This window comes from Gopherus flavomarginatus, chromosome 7, assembly GCF_025201925.1.
Source record: "Gopherus flavomarginatus isolate rGopFla2 chromosome 7, rGopFla2.mat.asm, whole genome shotgun sequence".
In the NCBI taxonomy this organism is placed as follows: Eukaryota; Metazoa; Chordata; order Testudines; family Testudinidae; genus Gopherus; species Gopherus flavomarginatus.
The window spans coordinates 32,444,537-32,464,898 of record NC_066623.1 but is presented as its reverse complement, the minus strand read 5'-3'; the positions used below and the strand labels follow the sequence as shown (position 1 = coordinate 32,464,898).

Here is a 20,362-nt window from a genome sequence, read left to right as displayed (position 1 = left end):
TGTTCCCCAAAGACAATGAAAATAGAAGTTTCCATCCAACACATCACTAGCATGAAATCCCCAATGGTGACAAAGTGGAGAGGCCATGGCTTATGTGTATTCAAAAACCCAGAATGCTGTATACTGCTTTTGTTGCAAACTCTTCCAGTCTAATGTTCCAGCCATATTGGGTTCTACAGGAACAAAGGACTTGGAAAAATCTGGCTAGAAATCTGGCATGTCATGAGAAGGCAGCAAATCACCAGAGAGCATTCCATAGGTGGAAAGAGCTTGCGATGAGACTAAGGTTAAAGGCCACCATAGATGATCAGCATCAAGAAAAGATTGCATCAGTCTCTTTACTGGCAAAATGTTCTAAAAGGCTCATTGCCATTGTGAGAATGCTTGCTACCCAAAAACCTAGGACTGCATGGCACTTCAGATCAGCTGTATGTGCCAAACAATGGAAACTTCCTTAAAATTGTGGAGCTGATGGCTGAGTTTGATGCTGTACTCCAGGATCATCTAAGAAAAGTCACCACCCAAGAAATGTACACACACCAGTACCTTGGAAAAACAATTCAAACTGAGATTATACAGTTATTGGCAACAAAAGTCAAACAGAAGACTGGGGCAGATCTAAAGTCAGCAAGATATTACTCTTATTCTGGACTGCACACCTGACATCAGCCATACGGAAAAAATAACTTTAATGGTGCATTTTGTAACAACAACAGAACCTAGTGAAAACATCCCTGCAATGGAGACTGTTGGAGAGCATTTTCTAGAATGTATTGACATTGATGATACTACAGGAGCTGGTATGACAAATGTGTTTCTTAAAAAGCTGGAAGATACGGGAATTGTGATAGCTGACATGAGAGGTCAGGGCTACGATAATGGTGCCAACATGAGAGGAAAGAACAGAGGAGTGCAGACACGGATCCGAGAGTTAAACCCTCGAGCTTTTTTAGTCCCATGCAGTTCTCATTCATTGAACTTGGTGGTCAGTGATGCAGCATCAGCTTCTAGTGAGGCTGCTGAATTTTTTAATGTAATTCAAAGCATCTATGTATGTTTTCTCTGCATCAACTCATCAATGGCAAATTTTGAAGCAACATCTGGGAACATGCTCTCTGACACTGAAACCACTGAGTGCCCCATGATGGAAAAGTCGAGTGGAGGCGATAAAGCCTATCAAACACCAAATGGGGAAGATAGATGATGCCATAGTTTCCATTATGGAGGATAATGCTATGACAGGAACTGTTCGTGGGAGAACAGTGGCAGAGGAAAATGGAATCACCAGAAACATACATAACTTCAAATTTCTATGTGGCTTAGTGTTGTGGCATGACATACCGTTTGAAATAAATGTTGTAAGCAAGAGACTCCAAGGCATTGACCTTGATATATCTGGAGCAATGGAACAACTGGACAAAGCAAAGTCATACCTACAGTCTTATCGGTCAGATGAGGGATTTCAAAATGTTCTGAAGAGTGCATAGAAGTTGGCAGAGGAACTTCACACATTCAAGAATACAAGTGTCATCAAAGAAGACAACATTTTGATTACGAGGCACGGGATAATCCCATAAGAGACCCCAAACAACAATTCAAAGTTGAATTCTTTAACCAGGTGCTAGATTGTGCAATACAGTCAGTTGAAGAATGTTTCATGCAGCTCAAGGAATACAGCAGTATATTTGGGATGTTGTATGATATTCCAAAACTCCTCACTACACTTGAAGACCTACACCAGCAGTGCAGGGCACTAGAGACAGTGTTGACACATGATAACATGCATGATATTGATGCGAGTGATTTAGGTGATGAACTGAAATCCATTCAAGATACATTTCAGCAGGATCAACTCCAAAGGCTGTTCTGGAATATATGTGCACAAATAAAATGACCACTCTCTTTCCAAATGCTTTTGTTGTTCTGTGCATACTTCTAACACTTCCTATAACAGTTGCCAGTGGAGAACGCAGCTTCTCCAAGCTGAAGTTAATAAAAACACATCTACACTCCACAACGACACAGGACAGGCTGGGTAGCCTTGCAACCATCTCAATAGAGCATGAGCTGGCCCAGACTGTGAACCTTCAGGAAGCAGTTCAAATCTTCGCAACCAAGAAGGCACGGAAAACATCATTTTGATTATTCAAACAGATAAAAATGCCAGTGTTTACTATGCAGACAAGAAAAGTTACATTTGCTGTTCAGGCATTTGAAAGTTAAGTGTTACTTAAACTTTTTGAACAAGGCATTTAAGTTGTTAGTTTTTCTTTATTGTGGTAGGTAGCTGAGCAGTACCATGAGAGAAGTAGAACAGGAAGAAGGCAGAATTGACACCTTTCAAAGTTTTGGCCCAAGTGAGAGGGTTTGGAGGGCATCATTTGAGCTCCCCACGTCAAATGCCAAAATGTTGTGGGCCGGCCCTGCCACTTGCTCAGAGCACCATCCAGCCCAGGTTTGATTTCAACAGAATTCACAAGTTAGAATGCAGCCAGTGGGCTGTGGACAGACAGATTCCACCCACAAACAGAATTCTGCAATTGTAGGTTGGGGTTAGGTTCTTCCTCAAAATGGGGGCTGCCTCTGTAGCTAGGCAGACTCAGAGCCTGATTCCACAAACCTTTGCTCCTGAGAGTAATACTTAGCAGTGGAATAGTGCTTGACTTCTATGGGATTACCTTTGGTAACAAGAATCTAACACGGTGTAACTCAGATTGAGGTTTGTGAGGTGCAAGCGGCTCTTTAATGTGTCTCCTGCAGCTCTTTTCAACACGATATTAAAATACTGTGTGATTTAAATGATTAACCAGTCTAAGTTAACAACCAATGAGAATGCTTTTACTATGTTATTAACCAGATGTAGCTCATAAAATAATACTTGGTCAGTCATTTTGCTGTGAGAATAATATATATCTATATCTATCTATATACACACACACCAACACACTAAATATTTCCCATTATACTGTCTAAATATGAATATATAATACTACAGTAAATGAAACAATGAATTCACACTACCGTGGCTCTTTTGGGTAATGTTGATCAGTAATTTAGCTCCTGAACCACTGTAATCTGAGCATCACTGATCTACGAGATTGGGGTCAGTCTCACAGAGCTTTCATGGGCCAGCAGCCAGGGCTTACAAACTGGAATTTCCATGGGATAGGCAGGTTAGGAGATACTACTGACAGATTTTCCACTTAAATCAATTAGAATGGGTAGAGTGTAAGTTACCACAGCATATGGCCCATTGCGTATATGCTGCATGTGAAATTTATGAAGAGCTATATTTTTTTCTTTGAAAACTCAACTAAATGAGACAACTAATAATTCAGCCAACTCTGTCCCAGAAAATCAACATATTACGAAGGTATGCTATATATTAAAAAAAGTAAACACGCATGGATAGAGAAGAGGGAAATACACATGCAAAAGACATTTACTTCCTGTGGCAAATATATGGCAAAACACTCTATGAAAGGAGAAATTTTAATGAAAATATATGATCCGTATAGAGTGAAATTTACTTTATAATATAAAGAACATATCTGTTTGGTGAAGACATTTGATGTACTTTATCATAAGTGAATCTGATTGCATCCTGAATCAAATGAGCAGAGAAAGTGTGAGACTTCGTGGGCATGTATGTGGGTAGAGGAGAGCAGAGATAACATGAATGGGGCACAGAGAGACAGAACAGTTATCTTTTATATTAAGGTGAAAGTCCTACTTACAGTTAATAAATTATTAATAGATGTGTTAATGCATAATTGAATAATTATTAGAGAGTCCAAAACTTTGCTTACCAGCCATGGCTTATAACCATCTACAATACCTTCTACTAATATGCTTATAATGGTCATTAAAACAACCTACTAATGTATGTAACGTGCTAACAACATCTACCATTGATTAACCTTGCATATGTAGAATCTTAGTATGAGTATGATTGCTGTACTTCAGGTTTCTGGGGATCTGCTCCAGCGCCAGCCACTAATGCAACTTTACCCATCAACACTATGGGTTTACAATGGTAAAGCTGTGATTTGCACTAGTGGATCTCACCTCTGCCAAACCCTGGTGTAAATATCAACAGTGCAAATAACACTAAGCCACATGAAGGGGGTGTACCAGTGTAGCTATGCAGATGGCTGGAATCAGGGGAGATCTATGTGTAGACAAAGTTTTCTTCACAGAGCTGTGGTGGCATTATGTCAAAAAAAGCTCAGAGTATTCATTTGGATTTAAAAATGCATTTTCTCCTGGGCCTGCACATCTTGTTTTTACTGTCTGCGAGTACTCCACTAACAAAGTGTTACTCTAATTCAGTGGTTCCCAAACTTGTTCTGCTGCTTGTGCAGGGAAAACCCCTGGTGGGCTGGGCCAGTTTGTGTACCTGCTGCGTCCGCAGGTTTGGCCCATTACGGCTCCCATTGGCCACGGTTCGCTGCTCAGGGCCAATGGGAGCTGCCGGAAGTGGCGGCCAGTAAGCCCCTTGGCCCTCGCCGCTTCCAGCAGCTTCCATTGGCCTGGAGCAGCGAATCGCGGCCACTGGGAGCTGTGATTGGCCAAACCTGCAGACGCGGCAGGTACACAAACTGGCCCAGCTCGCCAGGGGCTTTCCCTGCAGAAGCAAAGGAACAAGTTTGGGAACCACTGCTCTAGTTAATACTTGAGGAAAGAGATTATCAAGCTTGCCTGTGTGATCTCTTAGCACTGGACAGGATATTTGTAATGAGATAGGGCAGTATTTGACACAGCAGGGGGTGGGAGAGCTGCCTGGCTCCACCGTCACAGTTATGACCTATACACAGGACTGCCCAGAGGATTTAGGGGGCCTGGGGCACGGTCGGGTCTTTGGCGGAATTTCAGTGGTGAGTCCCTCTCGGAGGGAAGGACCCACCGCCGAATTGCCGCTGAAGAATGAAGCGGCGGCGGTAGAGCAGCCTAAGTGTCGCCAATAGCGGCTTTTTTTTTTCCGCTGCTTGCGGCGCTTGTACTCACCAGGTGGCACTCCGAGGCTTTGGCAGCACTTCAGTGGCAGGTCCTTCTCTCACTCCGAGTCTTCCGCTGCAATGAAGGACCCGCCGCCGAAGACCTGGAGCGAATGAAGGGCCCACTGCTGAAGTGCTACCGAAAACCTGGAGTGACTCACGGGGCCCCTGCCCCACTTCCTCCCCCACCCCGCCGGGCAGCCCTGCCTATACAAGAGAAACGTTGATATATATTCAAATAGTTAATACTGTGTTAGTATATGGGTAGGGCCTGCCAAATTAATGACCATGAAAAATGCATCATGGACTGTGAAATCTGGTCTCCCCCCATGAAATTTGGTCCTTTGTGTTCTTTTACCTTATACTATACAGATTTCACGAGGTAGATTAGCATTTCTCAAATTGGGGGTCCTGAACCAAAAGGGAGTTGCGGGGAGGAGGGTTGCAAGGTTATTTTAGGAGGTTCACAGTACTGCCACCCTTACTTCTGCACTGCCTTCAGAGTTGGGTGGCCAGAGAATGGTGGCTGCTGACTGAAGGCCCAGCTCTGCAGGCAGCAGCGCAGAAGTACCATACCATGCCATCCTTACTTCTGCACTGCTGCTGGTGGCGGCTCTGCCTTCAGAGCTGGGCTCCTGGCCACCAGCCACTGCTTTTCAGCTGCCCAGCTCTGAAGGCCGGGTTGCCACCATCAGCAGTGCAGAAGTAAGGAAAGCAGGACCACAACCCTCCCTACAATAACCTTGTGACTACTCCACAATTCCTTTTTAGGTCAGGATCCCTACAATTACAACACTGTGAAATTTTACATTTAAATAGCCGAAATCATGAAATTTACAATTTTTAAAATCTCATGACCATGAAATTGATCAAAATGGACTGTGAATTTGGTAGGGACCTATAAATGGCATTCAAGCGTATGTAACAACTAACCAAGAGAGCTGTTTTTAATATCAGGAACTTATTAAAGCAAAATCTTTGTGATCAATCCAAAGAGTTAAAAAAAATGTGAGAAAAAAATATTGTGAGGTAATTTCAACCTACAAGTGCATTTGAGGAAATTGCTATGTGAATCAGGACAAACCAACTAAATTTGCTGAGTAAATCAGGTGATGAATATTCATTCAACTCTAGTTTAAAGCAGATTATGATGCCAAGAAAAAATATTTATAAGGCTTTATTCATGTATATTTCGCTGTGGCAATAAGAGGGTTAGAACTCAGATCCTCCTGCTTCAAAAGGCCAAGCCTCCAAAATGAATCTCTGTATCATTGTTACCAGGATAAAAGCTATGGAACACAGGTGAGTAGTTTGGATATTGTACAGCAGAGGGGTGGTGGTGAAATATACACTAGCCAATTCATTGCAATGCTTTGGTTCTTACATTTTTAAATCCTCTGTAAAGCACTTGAAGTTCCCTCTTTGTGAAATTGGTTTGTGCTTCAAGCTGGTCCAGTCCTTCTGGACGATAGCACACCGTGGTCATTTCTAATTCATCTTCAATTTTATCTAAAAGAAAAGACATGGAAATGTTTACTTTGATTGCTACCTTTGCTATATCAAAGCGATGGACAGGTCAAATAACTGGAATAGTGATGTATCTCGAGAACAAAAAGAAGAGAGAAAAACTAACATGGAGTTTCTCTATACAACTGGTTTCAATCCTTTAAAAGTAAAATTAAAACTAAAGAGTACAGCAATACCCCAAATTCCTTATTAAGAGGTAAATATTTAGTATCCTGCTCCCAGGGCAGAAATTGATGACATGACTAGGAGGACAAGTAGCTAATCACAGTTCCACTAAAGAATGGTGGAAGTTATCTGTTTAAATACCTGCACGATTTAAAGGAGTAATCCTTCTAGGGTGCTAGTCTTAAAGAAGAGCATGCAAGCATCAGTGGTAAGTGACAGGGCAGACATGCTTAAATGTATAATACAAATACATGACATTACACTGAGTGGAAACAGAAAGAAACCCTCTCTCTCTCTTTTGTACATTATCAAAAGAGCTTGGAGTGTTAAGGACATTATGGATCACATTCATTCCAGGTGTAATTCAGGTTAAGTCCAATGGGGCTATGTCCAGGAGGAATTTGGCCCTAAGCTTACATGGCCTTTTGGGGGAAATAGGTAAGCTGTGAAGTGCCCATGTGCATTTGGTATAAAATTTTCTTGTGAAAGTACATGGATTTGGACACATACATACATCCTTCCACCCAAACCCTCCCATGTGACTTGTAAATTATAGAAATCTCATTTCACTAGCAGTGCCAAAAAAGCATAGATATGAACAGATGGTTACTGTATGCCAGTCTGAGATTATCAAAGATACTCCTGAAGTCAGATGTGACTATTCATCACAGCTGTCCCAAAAGCCTTAATCCTCCCTAAGCCATGAACCCACACCTCCTCTATGGGATAAAGGTCAGTGAGCACTTCCAGTATGAACTCACCTTCAGAAAAATGTCATATATACTAGACCTTCAATGACTGTCATACACACTTATGGCAAAACTACTCAGTTCACAACCTGTAAAAATCAGTTGGGTTACTATGTGAATTATAGTTGATTCCTGCCCAAATGCACAGGGAAATGATAAACTAATTGTCAAATGTGAGTTTGAGAAGGAAAATTCTCCTGGTCTACACTGGAGCTTCGAGGAGAGATCGGCCCTTTAAACCTTGCTGGACATTTATCCTATGCATTAGATTCCTTGTGAATTTAAACTGGCCTCAGAGCATGGGGGAATCTTTTCACCCTCTATGTCTGTGTTCTTCAGAAGTCAGAATCTGTGGGTGCTGAATTTTAAAGTATCAAATCCAGGTCCAAATTTTGGAGTGTGGGCCCATCTCCAGTCTAAGCTATCAACAGCAGATCATTACAGAAAATGCACAGTAGGGGTGATCCAATGCTTTTAACTATGCTTTTCATAGCTTTCCCACTATAATAGTATGTACACATAGTTTTAATGGCTGGGTTAATGGCATCTACGGAAAAGATCAAGTAAGCTTTGACTATTTGTTTTTAACCTACTCTTCTCTTGGACCACGAGTCTTAGCGTACATCTGTAGTGGAATTATCGGGCATGATAGCAATTTGCGTAGACATACCCAAACTAGCTTTAATCTAGCAAGCTCATGTCATGGAATAGAGAAGCTACAGTGGCACACACTTCAGTGTGAGCTAGCCCCATGGGTAATTACCCAAGGTTCTGCAGAGGCTTGTGTAGCCTGCGCTAAATGCATGCTGCCACAGCTTCACTGCTCTGGGACCCAAACTAGCAAGATTAAAGCTAGCTCAGGTATGTGTACCTGAGCTGCAATAACACCCTGTGATTCTAGTCGAGACATACACATACTCCTAGTCAATAAAAACAGGGTAATAAGAAATAGGCTTAAGGTACAGCAGAGAAAATTTAGCCTAAACATTGGTATATGTATAACTCTTCAAACAGCTCAGTAGTGGAACGAACTGATATGGGGAGTTTTTAAATGCTATCAGACTTGACACTCACTCATGCATCAGCAATAATAAAATCAGTCCTGCCAAAATGAGGGGGCATGGACTTGAATGAACTTTGAAAAGCCATATCAAAGAGACTGTGCATTTTGATACAGGAAGCACTACAAGACTCTCCCTCTCATTAGTTATTTCTACAGGTCACTAGATGCCACAAAGTAGAATATTCTTATTCCTGACTGGAAAAAAGGAATTTGAATATCTCTACGGTGTTTTCCTCTTTCCTTCTTTTTCCATTAACTGAGTGTTCACACTGCATGGATCTAGTAATCAATCTGAATCTGAAGTCTGACAATCACATCACCAGTCCGTGTTGTTATGAAATATGTATAATCAATAGCCAAGTTCTTCTCCCCCATCCCCAAACACACACAGCACCTCCACAATGTTTGTTCAGCAGAAGAAATTTCAGGCTGGTCACCAGTATGCTTCCAGATATGATTATCATTTTTTGGGATTGTGTAGATTAATTAAGATGAATGCCACTGCACATAGTGACAAAATTTGTCTAATGGGGATTTTTAGCACTCAGCTTCAGATAATTTTAATTGTAATGCTACAGCAGAGGGAAACATCTTGTCAAAGGGATCCTCAGTGACTGACAGGGAGTAAAGGCAAAGGGAATCAGTTATAAGGTTAGTTAGATCGAGAACAGCATATTTGATTAGTGAACTAGAAAAACGAGAGGCAGTAGCAAAAAGGAAACTGTGAGCAGAGAGCAACGGTCTGCAGAAGTGGATGAAATAGTGAAGGGGAAAGAGGTTGGGACCATCAGCAAAGGGAGACAGAGTCCTGGAAAGGAGAAGAACGAAGAAACACCACTAAAGACGACGGAGAGGAGAGAGTCTGGAAGAAAGAGATATTGTTAGAAGGAAGAGTAGGGGGCTGGAGAAGAAAGTAAAAAAGAATGACTGTGAGATGAGGAGAAAGACAGGGATCTTTGAAAAAAGGATGGGTGGGGAGGAAGATGTCCCAAGATGAAAGGGTGGAATATGGGGGAGGAAGGAGGGAGGGAAAAAAGGAGTGTGGTAGAGAAAAAGGTCTTACAGAGGGAAGGAGAAGATAAATGGAAAACAGAAAGAAAGAGAATATCAGTCATCAATGGATCCAAACTAGGGAGACCCACCTCTAGTCTAAACATGATTTCTCATAAGTAAAATGTATAATTTGCCTTGAAATAAATTAAATTGAAAACTTTACATTTTCAATCTGCCCAAACATTTCCAGGTTCTCTCCTGCTCAGTACAACCACCCAGCGTGTACTGTCACCATCAGCTGTGTCCCCCCTCCCATGTTTTAATAAACTGTGCAGCACAAAGACAATATTTAGGATTAAGCATTGCTCATTCTCTCCCTTACTGAATTCACATTCTCTGAACTTATCTCCCTTAGCATTGCTCACCTTCCACACACTCTTCTGTGATGTCTCATGGGTCAACATTTTGGTAGTATTGCCTATTGGCTTGATCTAATCTAAGGTATTTATAGTGTCGATCAATGTAGAATCTAGGTGAAAAATGCAGGTGGAAGATAAGTACAAACAATTAATTTGACTCTACTTTTGCCCAATGAGGATTTGACTAATTCAACTTGACTTTGAAAAATATTTTTTTCTTGCATCTCCGAGATCTTGCATGTCTTACTCCATGACAGGCAGTGCTACAATCCAATGAGGTGTTTGAACTCAGGCCCTTTGATTTAAATGAGAGGCTGTAGGTATTTTCCGCAAGGGGCTCTCACTTGTGGAATACGCTTCTCCCACGTTGGTTCTCCAGACTCTGCTTTAGGGTAACTGACAATTCAGAAGGACAGAACCTGGAATGCTTATGGATCAAAGTGCTAACTGTTAAATCACAAGATGGGGTACCAGTAGGGGTGTGCTATAGACTACTATATCAGACAAAGGAACAGGATGAGCAGCTCTGTATACAGTATAGACAGTAAAACAGTTCTATAAACAGTGCTTTATGAACATTATTTGAAAATATGCAAATTAGATGATGTGCATCCTAGGATATTAGAGAACTGTATAAATACAATTACCGTACCCTGAATTATTTTTCAGAACTAATGGAGAACTAGGAATGTACCAGAAAATTATGAAAACTAAATCTAGTGCCAATCTTCCTCAAGAATAAAACTAAAAAATCCTACACTTAATATCATTTGCAAATCTCATTTTGATTCCCAATGAAATAATAAAACAAACATTGAAAGTCAAAGGAATGATAAATTTACTGGCAATAGAAGTTAGTCTCAATGGATCCAATTCCCTGTTGTTTCACACCTTGTGTTGTCATTTACATTTTTGCAAAAGAAGTGAAAAAATGCTATGAAGTCAATATGGTATCTTTTTACAACCCCTTGGCACAGCTGTAAATGACTTCAGCAAGATTTAAGGCAGGCTCATTGGAAAGCAATTTTCAGGTTGATTTATTCTTTTTGGAAGACTGATTCTATTTGTAAAATTACCTATTCACAGTATCACTGGTTTTTCCATTGTTAAACAATCAGATTCCTAAATGAGCATTTGGTATTAATATTCTAAAAATAACAAACAACAATTAAAGGGAAAGATCTGGCAGAATTTACTTATGCAAAAGTACATTTGCAGTCGCATGTTTGTTTTAAACGAATAAGGTCTCAAGGCCTGGGTATTAAACGTATTTATTTTGCTTATGCAGCCATATTTTGTATGAACTGAAGAAGGAATACCAGCAGCCCAGCTATTAAAAATGTTCCCATATCAAAAAATACTTGGTAAACACAATATTTCAGTAGTGGCATGCTAGATTTTGATAAACCCGAGCCTCATTCAATGGGAATATCAGAGTGTCATTCATCTATTTCAGCCTGTCCTGCATGCACAGATTCTTTCCAGTTTACAACCTTTGGCCCCAGAGGTTTTTTCTTATTAAAAGTCAGGCAGACTTTTGTTGTATATACAGGGCCGACTCCAGGTTTTTTGCCGCTCCAAGTGATGAAGCGAAAGAAAGAAAGAAAGAAAGAAAGTCAATAGGCAGCACTTCAGTGGCAGCTTAATCGCGCCACTTCATTCTTCAGCAGCAATTCGGCAGCGGGTCCTTCGCTCCCTTTCTTCCTCTTTGGTGGCACTTCAGTAGCAGCTCAAACAGGAAGAGATGGACTGAGGGACCCCTTTCCATTGGCCACCCCAAGCACCTGCTTCCTTCACTGGTGCCTGGAGCTGGCCCTGTGTATATAACAACTTTCTCCACTCCCTATGCTAAGAAATGATAGAACTGGAAGGGACCTCAAGAGGTCATCTAGTCCAGTCCCCTGCATTTCTGTTGCTTAACTTCTCTAAACTTTTTTTTTTAAACAAATTCCAGGACTAAGGTTAGAGAAAATAAGAATCTATCCTTTTAAAAGCACATTATTTTCTACATTCAGGAATCGGGATCTTTCACTCGAGTCTATGATGAAGACAGTATAAGCTATCCCTTTCACATTCTACTTACTCATCCTGTATTAGATGACCTCTTGAGATCCATTTCAGCCCTGTATTTCTATAATTTCTATGATCCTTTCCTTCAGGAAGCATTTAGAAACTTAACCAAAACAAATGTGACCAAGAAGATGGCCACAAAGAAATAGAATCAACTATTTTCAAATACATACATTCTGAAAATGGCAGACAATAATTCTCATAGTAAAATCTATCCAAAGTATGTGCTATATCCTAATAATATAATAGTCCACTTCTCCTTTGGTGAGGATTTGAACATTTGGGTTCAACCTACTACACACCAACAAGGTGTCATTCCGACAGGACAACAAACATCATTTCACAGAATCACACTGTATACAGCAGAGATAGAAAAGACCTACTGCGTTATTTTCCTTTTGTCACTTCAAAACTGTTGTCTGGTCTGGTTTTTGAAGGACCAAATGATGTAGTCTCCAAACACTCCCCGTGTGAGTAACTATTCCCCACTCCAATGGATCTCACAATTAGGAATTTTTTTCTGATATACATCTGATATTTACATTTGAACTCTTCTCAGTTGGATCCCATTTTTCATAGCTATCTCCACCTGTAGCTTTTAAAGATCTGTAGGGGTGCTGTGCGCTTCTATGCAGCCATCCAATAAAAGCCGTGTTAGTGATGGTAGTATAGTATTTAGGCCTGTTTATTTGCCCGAGATAGAATTTTGAGGTTTTTCAAATATAATTGTTTGTGCCTTATCAATATCCTTATCAACATATGTGAACGAGGAACAAGGACACTGTGTGTTGCTTCTGCCTACAACCAGATGGGTTTTTTAGTACTAAAAAAAATTAAGAAATAGAGCTAAAATGTTGCTGGATATATGGTGGGAGTTTAATATACAACTGCATCCACTCATTTCCCAAGACAAGATCAAACAACCAGTTGGGAGGGGCGAGGTTTAAGAAACACTAAAAGCCAAAAGAAAAGTAGCCTTGGCCAGGACACAACCTAACTCCCTACCCCTCCCATGGGGTACAAAAGAGGTGGTACTGAAACCTCCGGACTCGAGACCCTCCAAAATGGAACATGACCATAAATTGTAAGGGGTGGTACCAGGGGCGGGCACTATCAGTATAATTAAGTCTGCTAAGAAGGAGGAGGGGAAAAGGAAAAGCTCTATTGGTGTACAGAGATGTGGTTATGCTTCCTTGTTAAGTCCAATAGACATTGCATTGCCCGCACTTTGGACTCTGACCATCTGTTTTATGTCTGCTGACAATGTGACAAGAACCCAGGGAGGGCAACAGTGCCCTAACAAGCTGCAAAATGAGTATTCAAGGACAGAATTTGGCCTTCATTGTTTATATTCCAAAATTCTTGGAGTGTTTTCACAGCTTTTTTTAGTCATCACTTAGTTTCTTTCAGTCATTTCTGCCAGTTTCTCCAGGCCTCTATTCCTTCATTTTATTCCAGGTTAATCGACATTTTCCTGAATCTGGTCACGGTAATCTCAATATCCTTATTTGTGATACAATGCTCCTGCACATAGTCTAAAAATCACATTGTCTTTATCAAGTATATTGCAATCTCCTCCAATTTGCTATCCACTATTACACATCAGCTCAGTCTTTTCCAGACTCAGAGCTTTTCAAGTACATCTCTGTGTATAGAAATGGGTTTTTTTCGACCCTCAGATGTACAAAGCTGCATTTTTTTTTACGCTGAATCTCACTTTTTAGTGATGTGTGAATATAAGAGTGTCTCACAAGGTTCTCTCAATATTTATTCCATCGTGCTACTGGAGACTAAATGCCAGGAGTGATGTTTTTAAAAATAAAAAGTTCAGTAACGCAGTTGCTCTTTTCAAATCCTCTAGTGTATCACTGGTTATTCAGGACTTTTAAATAAATAAATAATTGCCAGTGGTTTAATAATGTCATTAGCTAATTATTTTGTTAGCCCAGAGATATCTATCATGCAGAGTTGATGATTTATTCATCTTTCCCATTCATTCCCATACCTTATTTTTAGAACTGCAGCTATATCGACAGTTTTCCTTCCTTCCTAATTGCCCATATATTTATTTTTATTTTTTGTGGTTAAAATAAGAATTTAACAAGCAAGTAGTTCATCCATTTTGGACGTGTCACTGGTGTGGGTCCCTCTCCTCATTGGGCCTACCTTCTCTCCAAATGGAATTGTAAAAGCCTTACTTGTTCTCCTTATTTCATTAGGTTAGCATTAACTAAATGTGCTTCTTTTTTAGTCCTTATGTTTTCCATACAAGTCTTGATTAACTAACTAACCTAGGCTAGTCTGGTTCTTTCCAACTTTGTCCCTTTGTAGTACAGCTTTTTTCGAACTTCTAGGTCTTCAATAAATTGCTCATGAAGCCATACTGGCCACTTTTGGTTTCATGTTTTTCAGTGGTAACACAATTTCTTGCAATTTAATTCTCATGTTTGTTTGAACATGCTCCAGTCATCCACCACACTCATGGAATTTAATATGTCCTCTTATAGCACCTGACCGCTTCACTTTTGTACCTACACATATACTTAGCTTCAGGGATACACACACACACACACACAAGTATTTGTTGGGGGCCTAGACAGGGCCAGTGCAACCATTTAAGTGGCCTAAGCGGTCGTCTAGGGCACTGGGATTTGGGGTGGGGTGCCATTTTCTTCAGCAGCGAATCTTTGGCCGCCCCAGTCGCCGCCGGCATTTAGGCGGAGGGAGCTGCGGCAGGGGAGCACAGGGAGGGCCTCCTGCAGCAAGTAACGGGGGGGCCGCATGCAGGGGAACTCCCCTCCCCAGCTCACCCCTGCCCCACCTCCTCCCTGAGCACGTCATGGCAGCTTCACTTCTCCTGCCTCCCAGGCTTGCAGTACCTAAGCTGATAGGCGTCGCAAGCCTGGGAAGCAGGAGAAGTGAAGCAGCTCACACCTGCCCCGCCTCCTCCCCGAGCACGCCGTGGCTGCTTCACTTCTCCCGCCTCCCAGGCTTGCGGTACCTAAGCTGATTGGCACCACAAGCCGGGGAGGCAGGAGAAGTGAAGCAGCCATGGTGTGCTCGGGGAGGAGGCGGTGCAGGGGTGAGCTGCTTCACTTCTCCTGCCTCCCAGGCTTGCAACGCCAATCAGCTTAGGTACCGCAAGCCTGGGAGGTGGAAGAAGTGAAGCAGTGACAGCGTGCTTGGGGTGCTCTTGTGCAGAGCAGGGGTGAGCTGGGGTGGGGGGGTGCCTCAGGGCAGAGGGTGGGGAGCTGCCGCAAGGGGGGCACCTCAGGGTGGAGTGGGGGAGCTGCTGCGGGGGTCGGGGTGCATCAGGGCAGGTGTGCGGGGTGGGGAGAAGGGTGCAAGGTGGAAGTTTCGCCTAGGGTGCAAAACATCTTTGCACTGGCCCTGTCTGTAGAATAGTCTACTGAATTCTTACTCTTTAAAGTGTTCATTGAATCCATTTCTTAATACTGTCTCTTGACAGGAATTTGTGGTCACTGTGTTCTCTCAGATTCTCAGCCAGTTCCTCATTATGGGTAAGAATACATCCTGGATGGTTCTTCTCTGGGTGGATTTTCTATTTCCTGGCTCATAGTTCTCTTCTACTTCCTGTACCTGATGTATTTGAGAATCCATATTTAGCTGTATGTGTCACCACAAAGTAGAAATACTCAAAGTACTGTTCCCCATGACTCTGAACGTCATAGTAGTTGGTCCAGGAATTGTGATGACACTCTAGGCTATTTGAAACTGAAACTTGGCGCTTTTTCTTTGCTTTCCATTGCTACCATTTCCTACTGCCTTCGTTATCACCTCTTTCCTTTTATGTTTTGCCCATGCAAACTTACTGCATTCACCATTATGAACATTCCACCAGTAAGAATCATTCTAGAATTTTAAATAAAACTAGCTAGATATGGATCATAATTCAGAAGCACTGTAATTCATAACTTTTAATCATGCTCTTTACATGTGTGTTTAGCTATAGCTCTTTGATAAAGTAGTTCTCTGTTCATTGTAGACATCTTATTTGTAGATCATCTTGTTAATTATAATTGGAAATAGAAGCCAGATATTTGGTGTGAGATGAAAGCTCTCCCTCCCTCGCTACCTAGTTTGAAGCCTACCTAACACAACCCTCCAGTTTTTAGTCTGGAAGCTAGGTCTCTCACTTACTTAAGTGAACACTAACTAATACAACAGGGTGGATAATTCTTAATTTAGAGAAATCTGCCTCTTATTCTGTTTGAAAATTGTCCTTGAACAGCCAGTTTTATTTAATTTCTCAACCTGGAGTTCCTGTTGGGGCCCTCAGCAGCTGCTGGAGAGGCAGACAACCATAGTAACTAAGCAGTATGTTTCCTCCACTTGTGCTTAGTGATTAATGTTGCTAGCTTTTTCTTTTGGATCTAGATCTTGCAGCAGTGATCTGTGCCTTTGACACTTCTACATTGAACTACTACAATGAATTCTATATGGAGCTATTTCTACAGACAAGCTGGAAACTCCACTAAGTGTAGAATGTGATTGTCCATTTGCTTAGCAGTTTTTCTTGCAGAGAACACACATTACAACTGTTCTCTCTGATCTGCATTTGTTCCTTTATAGAATCATAGAGGTGTACACGGCCGGCTCTAGGTTTTTTGCCACTCCAAGCAAAGAAAAAAAGAAAAAAAAGATGGCTGGAATGCCACTCCTGAAATTGTGTGGCCCCAAGCACGTGCTTGGTTTGCTGGTGCCTAGAGCCAGCTCTGGAATTGTAGGACTGGAAGGGACCTCGAGAGGTCATCTATTCAAGTCCCTGGCACTCAAGGCAGGACTAAGTAATAACTAGACTATTCCTGACAGGTGTTTGTCTAGCCTGTTCTTAAAAACTCCCAATAATGGAGATTCTAGGCAATTTGTTCTAATGCTTAACCACCCTTACAGTTAGGAAGTTTTTCCTAATGTCCAATCTAAACTGACTTTGCTGCAATTTAAGCCCATTGCTTATTGTCCTATCCTCAGAGATTAAAGTGAACAATTTTCTCCCCTCTCCTTGTAACAACCTTTTATGTACTTGAAAAAGTATCTCTCCCCCTGCAGTTTTCTCTTCTCCAGACTGAGCAAACCCAATTTTGTCTATCTTTCCTCATAGGTCATATTTTTTAGATCTTTTATTGAATGTATTGTTCTCCTCTGGACTGTCTCCAATTTGTCCACATCTTTCCTGAAATGTAGCACCCAGAAGCGGACACAACACTCCAGGACCAATCACCAGCCAGATTTTTGCCCCAGATCCCTAAATGGCCCCCTCAACAATTGAACTCACAACCCTGGGTTGAGCTGGCCAATGCTCAAACCACTGAGCTATCCCTCCCCTAAATGGAGTACTTTGCATTTGTCTGTATTGAATTTCATCCTATTTACTTCAGACCATTTCTCCAGTTTGTCCATTCATTTTGAATTATAATCCTATCCTCCAAAGCACTTGCAACCTCTCCCAGGGTGATATCATCCGCAAACTTTATGTCATTATCTAAATCATTGATGAAGATATTGAGCAGAACAGGACCCAAAACTGATCCCTGTGGGACCCCTCTTGTTCTGCTCTTCCAGCTTGACTGAACCACTGATAACTACTCTCTAGGAGTAGTTTTCCAACCTGTTATATACCTGTATCATAGTAGCTCTATCTAGGTTTTATTTTCTTAGACCAATTTGATCTGTAGTCATCAAAACCACTAACAAATTACATCTAGAAACGTAACTGAGTCCTGTCACCCTGAAAGATCCTCATGCCATGCCATAGCTTCAGCACCTTAACTAATTTCAGCTGCTAAGAGCAAACTGGTTTAAATAGGTGGGATTGGCAGCAGTACCTTCCACTCTGGAATTTGCTTTTCCTCTTAATGGAAAGGACCTAGAGCCTACTAACCATCAGGACATATTGGGAAGCTTATTGGTTTTTACAGGCCTTTGTCTGTAAGAGACAGGAGATGGCATTATTAACCTGGTGGATGGGGTAAGGAGAGACTTTCTTTCTGGTCAAGACTGTAATTTTTGGTATATGTATTTTTTCATAACTCAGACTGAATAAATAGTGGCTTTACTTTACAAAGAATAAAAACCGTAACACTGTTACATAAGCATGAATGTTTTATGGATTGCTGCTAGTGAAAATTATTGCATTCTATTTGCTTTTGCTGTTTGCTTGAGAAGGGAGACGGAGTTTTCCTTAAAATAGCCCAAGCATGATATTTTAACTAAATACACAGTTTAGAAATTATTTAATAGGGTGGGTTTTTCAGATCTGATTTATAATCCCTTATATTTATTCTAATTATACCTTTATTACCTTTAAAATTTGAGCATTTCCTTACCTAGATCCCCTTGAAAATGAGTCTCTGAAAGTGAATTTTACCATTGTAAACGACACTGGTGGAATTTACATTTTTGTAAACTTCCAGTATCAGAAGAGTGTGATTTAAGCCTTGTCATAAACAGATGGTTAAGGTTAATGTCTCTTTTACCTGTAAAGGGTTAGGAAGCTCAGTAAACCTGGCTGACACCTGACCAGAGGACCAATAGGGGGACAAGGTACTTTCAAATCTTGGTGGAGGGAAGTCTTTGTTTGTGTTTTTTGTTTTTTGTTCATTGTTCGCCCTTGGGATTGAGAGGGACAGGACATCATTCCAGGCTTTCCTAATCTTTCTGAATCAGTCTTTCTTGTTTCAAAATTGTAAGTAATAGCCAGGCAAGGCGGATTAGGCTTATGTTTGTTTTCTCAACTTGTAAATGGTTCTTTTGCTGGAAGGATTTTTACCACTGTTTGCTGTAACTTTGAATCTAAGGCCGAGGGACGGTCTCTCTGGTCTATATGAATCTGAGTACCCTGTAAAGCATTTTCCATCCTGATTTTACAGAGATAATTTTTACCTTTTCTTTCTTTAATTAAAAGCTCTCTTTTTAAGAACCTGATTGATTTTTTCCTTGTTTTAAGATCCAAGGAGTTTGGATCGGTGTGAAGCCTCTCAAGGCAACCCAGGGAGGGGAAAGTCTGGGGGAAAAAGGAGGGGGATAGTTAATTTCTCCTTGTTTTAAGACCCAAGAGGTTTGGGTCTGGGTTCCCCAGGGAAGGTTTTGGGGGAACAGAAAGTGTGCCAGACACTAAATTCTGGCTGGTGGCAGCGTACCAGCCCTAAGCTAGTAATTAGGCTTAGAAGTGTTCATGCAGGTCCCCACTTCTTGTATTCTAAAGTTCAAAGTGGGGAAAAAACCTTGACAAGCCTCTTTCTGCAAGAGCCAAGATAACATCAAATTGTCAACCTGTGTACACATCCATAGACATCCTGATAAAATATATCATTTCATCGTGGGAGAAAAGAGATTTTTTCAAGCACAAATGGAACTCGCTGTTTATACACAAGAAATGACAGAAGGGCACAATTCTACTCCCACTGACATCAAAGGAAAAAAAATTCCATTGATTTCCAAGTGAGTAGGAGTGGGTCCAATATTTCATCTTTCCCCACAAATCTTTCAGTGCCACTGGAATTAGGGGTTCTATATTCTGTCCTACAAGAAAAGAAAAATGTTCAACTGTCATATTAGACAAAAAGCCATTTCTTGAATTTTCGTTTTCAATTAATTTTAATTTCTTAAAAATGTAATGCACATCAGACACTTGCCTACATATTTCCAGGTCAAACAGAACAATCAGTTACCATGACAGGCAGTATCCATGAAATAGAAAAACATTCAGTAATACACTACTTCTAGCACTAGAGGGCAGATAATATACCACTAAGTCTGAAAATAAGATACCACTGCTTTCAAAAACCCTGTTGGGATTAAATATTAAAGTATGTTTATTTACTTATTTTGCAAACTATGAAAGAATGCCTAACCCAATGTTCTGGGTAAAGATACACTCAATAAATAAATAGACCCATCAGTTTCAACATCACTTGGATATGTGGCAGATGTTAGACTCAGATCCAGTGCCACAACAGGTTGCATAAACAGCCCCCCGTCATGGTCACTGTAACCAACGAAAATAAGTGACCGAGTGGTTGTCCCTAATAGTGCAAAATCTTGAATAAAAATGTTTCAAGCCATGCCACAGTCAGTGAACTCTTGTGAAGCAGTGCACCCTTGAGGATCAAACACCGCTACTGAAAACACCTCATCTTCCAATCCTCAAAGATGGCACATCTAGGGACTGGCAGCAGAAATACCTTAGTATTCCTATGCACCATGATACAAAGGCAATACCCCAGGCTAGCCATGTTTCATACCATAGAGAGCTTTATAGATCGGAACCTGCATCATGAATTGCACTAGGAAACAGATGGGGAGCCAGTACAGTTAACAGAACCTAGCTGTAATGTTCTGAGAACAACCCATTCCACT

General features: G+C 41.1%; 1 protein-coding gene across 7 annotated transcripts in view; it reads right to left on the bottom strand.

The window, feature by feature from the left end:
- The window catches only part of KCNIP1 (potassium voltage-gated channel interacting protein 1), a 561,481-nt gene that overhangs the window by 37,279 nt on the left and 503,840 nt on the right, over positions 1 to 20,362 (bottom strand). For all 7 annotated transcript variants that reach the window (XM_050962844.1, XM_050962840.1, XM_050962841.1 and 4 more), the window contains one exon: positions 6,382 to 6,506. In XM_050962844.1, the coding sequence (XP_050818801.1) occupies positions 6,382 to 6,483 (102 nt within the window). In that variant the 5' untranslated portion in view covers positions 6,484 to 6,506. The remainder of the gene's footprint in view (positions 1 to 6,381; positions 6,507 to 20,362) is intronic.